Consider the following 9,184-nt stretch of genomic DNA (forward strand, 5'->3'; position numbering starts at 1 on the left):
TCCTTTTCAGACTGTGCCTGCAGATCTTTGAAGACATAATTGTTGCTTCAGTCTCTCAGTCTCACTGCAAGGTTCATGGGAAATAGTTGGTACTTGTTCACTGTGTAATGTGAATAACCCTGTACTGCTCCTTGCCCCTAATTCCAATGGGGACTGTATTGACTTTGACAGTCATAAAATATCTGTCAAAAATATTAGGAGAGATAATGGGCAATAACTAAAAAAAAAAAAAAGCTAAAAAAAGTGTTTGCCCTTGGCATGTCTGATTTTTAGGGAAGGCCTTCAGAAGAATTAACCTCAACTATAACACACAGTAGATTTTTCCTGGGCTGTTGGACAGTTTCTCTGACATTGTTTCATTAAATTTTTAGCAAAATACTTTAAGAAAGTAAAATTCTATTATTAGGATAATAAATCTGAAAATCGTCACGGAGTGTAACTCTTTAGCTTATGTAAAGACCTTATGGGTTTGTGCCTCTTCTGCTTTGTTTTTTTTCTCTCGCAAGGCTTTTGTTATAATTTCTTCTTTGTGCTAGCTTTGAGTAGTTCCTTAAGAACAGATTTCATGAAATCTCCTTGTGAGTAAGTCTCACTGAGCCTCTTCAGAAGTTCTCTTGTGATTATAAATTTTACTGCTTCAAACTGTGAGCTAAAAGCACCCTGCCAGTGCTGTCATTTTGAACCCAACGATCAGCGTGGAGCTTAGATTATGTCTCGGCATGTAATAGTTGCTGTGCTTATGAATAAAGGGTCGACTTCACGAGCAGAAGATGAAAGAAGCCAACCATGCTGCTGCTGTGCAAATCTTTGAGAAAATAAATACTTCCTTGCTGCCTATGAATGTGTTGGATCTGCATGGTCTCCATGTGGATGAAGCCGTGAATCAGTTGTCCAGGGTGCTGCAGGAAAAAAGTGAAGGTAGGAATAAGCTAATAATTCTTACCCCCTAAAAGTTATTCTCCATATTTTCTACTCAGAAATCACAATATATGGCAATATCAGAGGGAATGAATGTAATTTAATAACATGTAAAAAGAACCGGCTCTTGTGTTGTTTTATTTTCAGAGTTGCCCCTTGGAATGGCAATGATTCTTTTTTGCTCTCTATCTTGCCCCGCCCCAGCCCGTGCTTCTTTGTAAATCTTTCTTCTGTTTTATAATTTTGGGTTTTTATTGAAGACTTGATATATCCTTCCTGGCATTTTTTAGCAGAGGTGGTGATGCAAGGATTTGTGTCATCTTTGCATTGCTTTGTCAGAACGATGTTGCCTTTTTAATCTTTAAAGAAAAATCATTACATTGGAATTCTAACCACAATGATTATATTGTCTTCAACTTTTACATGAAAGTGTGTGATTTGAGCTATCTTTCAGTAACTTCCATATCGATTTGTCAGCAGGATCTCTTGAGATCAGAATACTGCTGCTTCCATAAATGTCACTTTATGCAGTTTTGCTTGAGGGCTTTTCTTTTCTCTCCCAGTGGAGTGTTCAAGTATTCCAGGAGTGTTCTTGCTGTAAAAAAGATACATTTGCTGCATTATTAGTTTACCCTATGAATTTAAGCAGACTGGGAATGCTTTTATAAGAAATATTTCCTATACAAGGTACCACCACTGCACAAACCTGATTTTTTGAAACAGCTACTCCACACAGTAGAAGCAAAAAGTGTTCAGTGGGACCTTTTAAGTAATCCTTTTCTTTCAATATACCTCAGATAATTAAATTGCATTATCTTGTGCTATTCCTAAAATGACATTTGTATACTTTAAGCTGTAACCTAATGCTTTTTAGAGCTAAATTTCCTGAGCTGCACTTACTCCAGGAGTCCTGTAATGATGGTAGGGGTTCTCTGCTCAGTCCAGTCACCTAAATCTAAAAAAAAAAATTCATTTCAGTGTGCATACATGGGAAAAGGATCAATACTGGGCATTTAGTGTTGGCTGAATTAACAGTAAACTAATATAAAACTGAAATAAATTTGAGAGGTTAGTTGAGGAAAGATGTTGTGAACTGATAATCTTGAACTGGCAAATCTTGGCTTGTGAGAATCCAGTTTGATTTATAATTTTTCCTCTTTTTCAAACTTCCTTAATTTAGGTTGCTGTGGTCTCTGGGAGAAGAGCAATTGCTTTTGTTATCAGGGCTAGATGCCCTAATAAAGCTCATGTGATGTGTTGTTCTGTTGATTCACATGCTCCAACGTAGCAGAAGTTAGTCCAAATAAGTGTGCCTTAAGTGCCAAAAACTCTGTGGATTTATATTTTCCTTCTTCCTTTCTTTCTTTATCCAATAAACTGTTATCTCTTTATTCACATTAAGATAAAATAGAGAGAAGTGTCACTTAAAAATCAACTAAATTACACCCACCTCTTAATTTTGCAATTTTAATTCACATCACGGGATGTAAATTCCAAGTGAAGATTAGATGACAGAAGCAGTAAAGCTGCTATGAAAATAGAAGGATTTTTGTGATGATCACAACATGCTTATTGCAAGCAATCTAGATTTAAAAAGTTTGACTATATTTTTTCACAATATCTTTTTCAAAAGAGGGGAAAAAATGGCTATATTTATGTAAAAAAAGCATAGCCAGCATGGGAAAGCAAAGTTCTAAATCAGTAGTGAGGGTTTTCAGAAGAATGGATGGAAAGGTTATACTGAACGCCAAGTCTCTGCTGAGGGAAAATTTTAACCGTTACAATCCCTGCTGTTACAGAGTACCAGCAGACTGGTGGTAAACCATATCTCTGTGTTATCACGGGAAGAGGAAGCCATAGTCAGGGAGGAGTTGCTCGCATCAGACCAGCAGCTATCAGATACCTCACAAGCCACAACTTCAGGTGAGTTTAGATTTTTGTTACTGATACGTTTTTTCTTAACCCACATTTAACTAACTGAAAATTGAAGTTAGTTTTAGAATACTGTTAAACTACTTGAGCAGATTAAGGCAGGTCTGTTGTTTCAGATTAAAGTAGGTCTGCTGTTTCATAAATCCGATGCAATTGTGTGACTCAAAACCATCTTATATGGGGCACCCATTAAGTGTTAGATCCTTTCCTCTGAGATAGGTGAAAACACTATGAATTAGACTTATCTAACACAGTTTAATTACCCATTTCCATTCAAGGTTGCTAGCTTTACTGTGAAAATTTGTTAATCCTGCTTTTTATAGGTCTCCAATACCTGCTTTGGTGCTCAGTTTCTTATGTGGGATGGCAATGTAGCAAGTCTGGGCTGGCATCAGTGTGTTTGCTCCTTTTTCTTTATAGGAGTGTATGAAGGTGACTGTGAAGGTGGGACTCAGAAATAACAGACCTACCTTCCCATTTCCTTCTTACTTTCTACAGAAGACAAGGGAGAAAACCTGTTTTGAAAGAAGAAGGTATGAAAGGGAAGCAGGAAAAGAGAAGCAGAATTAATATAACCAAGAATATTGGGCAGCTTTTTTTTTTTAATCTTCCTCTTCGTTCATGCTGTTTCCAGCTCTTCCCCTCTCCAGACCCTGTAAAATCCTCCTTCACTATCACATCCAGAGGACATGATGCTGATTTCCTGACTCTCACATGTACACATACTTGACTGCAAACCTTATCACTTTCCATATGTTTGATGAGGGCTGAAGGAGATGGCATTGCACGTAGCTTTCATGTTGAAGCTTCATCTTTTCTCTTTTCACAGGTTCACAGAAGAAAAACCAGGCTGCCTGAAAGTCATGCTGAATTGAAGGGTTGTCAAGAAAAGAAGGGAATATAGGAACTGAGATGTCAGATCACAGCTCAAAACTTTTTGAACAACTGCAATAGTATTTTGTACTCTGTTTTAAAGGACGATATTTTATTAGAAGTGGTCTCAATTTACAGCAAGTGGTTTTGTCAGTATGTATCCAAGAAAATGTTTGTGTGGAATGGATCGTTTTTTGAACCTGCAAAAAGAAGACACTTACAGGATTTGAAGTCTCAGAAATGCAGATTAAGAATTCTGCTGAGCATTATATGATATTTTAAAGGGAAGTTAAGGTACAATTTTAAAATATAACTGCCTTCTCAGCACACTCAGTCTGTGTCTTTTGACCCTGACGCATTTTAATTGCTGTGGATTCTGTGCTTTTAAAACGTGGTACCTTGTACAAAGTTATTTTGTGATTCAGAACTTTGTTCCAAACCCCTCAGAAGAGCACAGGGGCAGTGGGAACTTGACAACTACTGATATTTCAAACCCAATTACAGTCAAGTGCTAAAGATTTCCAAGTCTCATCAAAAGTCTGATATAGTCTTTTTTCTTTTCTTTTTTTTTTTAAGTGGTTATTTTGTGGTGGGTTGGCCGGTTCTATTGTCCTTACTCCATTCTAAACTTCTCCTGATATTGATGGAATTTGCATATAAAGGACTGTGCATTAAGACCAACCATGTGTTTGGTAATTTTGCAGACTTACTGTGATCTATTATAGGGAAAAATACAACACTGTAGTTCAGTCTCTACTTACACGTAGCTAATAGTGTAATTCTGCAGGAAATGCCCTTACTTTTTTCAACATCTACTGGATTAAAAGCGTTTCTTCCTTTATGGCTTTTTAAATGGAACAAATTGAGTATTGTTTCACTTTACAGGTGTCTAATGGTGGCGTGTCTTCATTCTGTGTGTATTAAATTTAGTGATTTTCTTGTAGAAAATATGATTGTCTGTGAGACATTTAAAATGTATTTTTAACATCAGAGTGAGTGCTAATACTACAGTAGTAATTGCCTAACTGGAAAGTCTGGGAGTACAAAAGTTACTCTGGTGGTGGTGGTGTTGCATCAGCATCTAGAAATACCTGTGTAAAAAAACCCCCAAAAGAACAACAACAAAACCCCAAACAACCCCCCCACCCCACCCCCCCGGAATTAAAGATAAACATCTGTACTTTGGCAAGTGTTTCTAGTAAGCAGTCAGAACATTTTTTTAATAGAAATATCTTCTAGAATGCATTACTACTTTTATTTACACCTTTGCCTCTTGAAAGGTATACAAATTTTTGTTGTAAGGCTTTTTCAGAACAGGTATGAGTTGTGTATTAGGAATAATACTAATAAGTTAAGGATTAATGGGAAGGTTTTTTTAATTTTAAACCACTTTTGCAGTAAATTTTATCCAGGAACTACATGCACATAGAATTTGTGTATGAATCCATATGTGTGCGCAAGTTCTGCCATTTGTGTGCATGGGTAGTAATAAGCAAGGAACTTCTGTGAGAAAAGCTGTGCACAGGAATAGGTTTCACTTGAAAATGTGTCTGTATGAGTTGCTGACAAACTGAAAGACATGATGTTTCCTGAATATCCATATTTACTGTAATATATACACAGTGAATGCAATGTGCAGTAGACTTAAAAATGAGTTTGTCATGCTTCAACAGATACAATAATCTTTTCATGGTGATTTCAAGAAAAAGAATAGCTTGAATAATATTTAATCAAAGGGACTCTTACTGGAATAATAGACTGTCATAATAAGTCTTATATTTTTTTGTGTGTACTTAGTTCATCTGAATTGTGTCCTTCTCTTTCTCTCTGGGCTGCTCTGGTACCCAGTGGGTGAAATACAAAAGATTTGTGCTTCCCAAACAGCACTAGCAGAGCTGTTTCTGCCACCTCATGATGTCCTATGCAGTGAAGCCCATGCTCCATCCTTTGTGACAGTGACTAAAAGGGACTGAGATGTCATTTAGGCACTTAGACTCGAGACAGCAGTTCAGGCTATCAGCTGTCCAGGGTTGCAGATGCTACAATTGCCTTAGCAGGCCTAGGATCTATCTTTTGGACCAAAGAACTTCCTTCTGCCCCTGAACAGGTTTTTCTTAGTGCTACTGCTTATAACGAACGGAGGTGCAGCTCTCTGGGGCAGCTCTTTAAAGTGTAGTCCCTGTTTGTTGGTCTGGGTGACTGAGTTGCCCAGCAAACGTCCCAGTGTATGCTCAGAAGCATGATGTGTTGAACTGCTGGGTGCCCAAGCCCTACAGTTATGCGCTTGTTAACAGGGAAGTGCTGACACTTCTAGTTGTTTTGAGAGGGGGCCTGATTCACTCAGCATGTTCACACCATGCCCGACATGGACAAAGACAGCTTAGATTTCAGTTCAAAAGACAAGCAGAAAAAGTTGTTGTCTTGCCCATCTGTTCATCATAATCTAGTTGTTGACAAGTTTACCCTGAGGATGGGAAACACAACTTTTTACCTTCTTCTGGCTTAGCAAGGGGATGATGATTGACGCTCACTTCCCCAGAAAATGCTCTAACCAGTGTGCTCAGGGGTATTCTTGAAGTCACCACTTCCTGAGCCTCTTCCAAAATTGCCACTGCAAGCTAAAAATGCAAGATCAAGGGGACAAAAGAGATTAAAGACTAAAAAGTGCATAAATGGTCTTTTGTAAGAGGGCTAGGACTCTTCATAAAAGAAGCTGTTCCCACTGAGCTTCAGTGTCCCTCTATATTATTTTTTTCTTTTAGTCCTATTTGGATAAATGCATTAAAAATGTTCAGGGCAAAACCTCAGCTCCAGTCTTTACTAGGAGAGTTTTTCTCTGGTCTAAGTCAGCAGAGGAGTACATAGTACAATTTGGAGAACTTCTCTCTCCCCCGCTCTCCATTGTCCCTTTGAGTACAGGTTGAGGTTCACTAAGGTATCCGAATACCCTATCTGGTTATGGGTTATGATTCACCTAGTATAAGTCGTTTGATTACAGGCTGAACTTTGATGGAAGACGATGGTTTAAAATCCTAACACAGGCAGAACTCATCCTGCCTTTATTTGAAGTTAATGACAGAGCCTCTGTCAGCTTTAGCAACTCGGGGTGAGGCATTGCAGTTCCAACTCAGAGAAAATATGATGAGCTCAGCCTTTTTCTTCTTTAGGATCTTAAGCCTGTGCTTAGGAGCTGTGCTGAGCTGGATGCAGAATGGAGCAGAAGATCAGTGCACAGAGAGAAAAAAAGTAGACTTTTATTAGTAAGGATCTCCATGCCTTCAACAACTTGCCAAACTGTCCAGAAAAAAACCAACACACTGGACTTCTTGCATTTCTTTGACTGTTTTTATAACGTATAGTGGGATGAATTATATCAAAAATAATTGTTTCAAAATGGTATTTCAAAGTAGGTTAGATTTTAGAACTTCCAGCCTTTCTGATATCTTTTGCAGTTACATCAGTGAGAATCCTGAGGTATTGTGTAAGTTCTGGTGTTATCTTATACTTTTAATTAAAATAACACTTAGCAGTATTGTCACCAGCACTCTGAAATAATGTGCGACTTAAAATACCTATTTTGTGTACCACTTTTTATTCTATTCTTCAACAGCATGTGGTTGTGATGACTGGTAGCCTTTAATATGTGACTTTTGGTTTCCTTTTTTACAAAACATTTTAACATTTATCCCAATTTTTGATTTAGGAAAATCATCTGTCTTTTTTTATACAAAATTTAATGCTTGTGCTAGCATTGATGAGTAATCTTAAAGAAGAAAAAAAAAAAAGGCCCAGAGGTGCAATGAAGAAAGTTGTTCTCCTAAGTGAGTGTTTAAAAAATTCAGTTGATTGTGAAAGTAGTAGGGCAAAAGTGATTTTTTAAAAAAAATATTTTGAGATACCTTGATAATACTTTAATGATTTTGGCTTTTGATAGTATGTGGTACAATTGTATTTAAACTTGATGTTTTTGTAGGCCTGTTAAAGGACACCTCAGGCAAAGTTTAACTGGCATTTTTGGGGGGCTGTTGGAAACCATTGTGACTTGGGAATCCCCATTTAAACAGTGTCCAGATGCTCTAGTCGTAACCTAGAACATCACTAGAACTTGAACATCTGGAACATCACTGTTGTGAATATGTACAATGTCAGGGAAGATCTTTACATGCTTAGCAGAACATGTATTCTAGAAGGTTTTATTTGAGGAGGTGAAATGTAACCAGATTGTTATTTAATCTCACCAGAAAATACGGTGGGTAGACAAAAGAATAATTTCATTGTTGATAAAGGCAAAGAAGGATCAGCATAAATGTAATACGAGAAATTATACATAGATTTTACGTTACTGATGCTTACATCTTCAAATGCAGTTCACATTTCCAGAATAATACTGCTGTCTTTGCAGAGCTGAGAGGATAGAGTATGAACACTGTAACAAAGAAGAGTTCATTGACTTACCACAATTCCCAAGTATCATGTTCTCTTGGAAAAAAAAAACCAACCCACAAAACCCAACCAAAGCCCAACTGTTCATGCTATTTCAGCTAAATAAACTGTGCAGAGGATTGAATGACTGTATGTGAATATGCATGTGAAAAGACCTAGTATTGCAGCTACCAGCTGTAAAAGCTGTTAGGACCAGTACATTGGAAGATAACAATGTCTATTTTTAAATTTAAAAAAAAAAATGATTTTTTTATTTGTATAAAGTTTTAATTTTGCTGTTAACTATAACTTTCATTTTTTACTGAAATACAGTTTTGTAATTTGCATTTAGAATTTCTAATGTGAAAAGGAATTTACAAAATCTAGTTTAATAAAGGAATTTTGCCATGAAGATAGCCTTCTGTCTTTCCTTGGAAGACTACGTTTCAGCTTGTATCAAATTTTGTCAAATAGTAGTCTTGGAGTTCTGCATGAAAGCCACTTGCCTTGACTTCAGGATACCATCTGTAGGGAGATGAAGCAACCATCTGCAGGCGTAAAAAGGAACAGATTTGTGGCCTGACTTTAAGTGTTGCGAGTGGGAGCTGAATGCTCATGTTACTGAAAATGAGGGTCATGGTTTCAGGTTTTTTTGTTTTGTTTTGGGGTTTTTGTTTGTTTGTTTGTTGGGGTTTTTTTTTGGGGGGGGGGTTGGCCTGAAGTAGCTGAAGGGCTGCTGTTCAGGCCTAGCTTATTTTGTGGGAGAGCAAGGGCAGTGGTGTATGTCAAGGGGGAGGCAGGTATGAGCAGTGTAAAGATGACAGTTTGGGGGAGGGAAGTGTTCTGAATAGAGCTCATTTAGCAAGGCCCCTTGGGTCAGGGGCAGTGACAGGTCAGATCCTGAGGAAGCACAATTGCTGTTACTGTTGTGGATTCAGAGCTGGTAAGCCTAGCTTTTCCTAAGCCTGCATGGTGCAGATCAAGTGCAGATATTCCCAGGTCATGTGCCTGGAAGTGTGGAAAGACACCTGGGAGCCAA

The 9,184-nt window shown here is 37.7% G+C and overlaps 1 protein-coding gene across 3 annotated transcripts in view; it reads left to right on the forward strand.

Annotated features, from left to right (window-relative positions):
* The window catches only part of N4BP2 (NEDD4 binding protein 2), a 42,973-nt gene extending 34,427 nt beyond the window's left edge, over window positions 1-8,546 (forward strand). For all 3 annotated transcript variants that reach the window (XM_054825611.1, XM_054825612.1, XM_054825613.1), the window contains 3 exons: window positions 750-918; window positions 2,718-2,841; window positions 3,680-8,546. In XM_054825611.1, coding sequence (XP_054681586.1) covers window positions 750-918; window positions 2,718-2,841; window positions 3,680-3,725 — 339 coding nt within the window. In that variant the 3' untranslated portion in view covers window positions 3,726-8,546. The remainder of the gene's footprint in view (window positions 1-749; window positions 919-2,717; window positions 2,842-3,679) is intronic.
* Window positions 8,547-9,184: the final 638 nt, after the last annotated feature.

The sequence above is a fragment of the Grus americana genome, chromosome 4 (assembly GCF_028858705.1).
Source record: "Grus americana isolate bGruAme1 chromosome 4, bGruAme1.mat, whole genome shotgun sequence".
NCBI lineage: Eukaryota > Metazoa > Chordata > Aves > Gruiformes > Gruidae > Grus > Grus americana.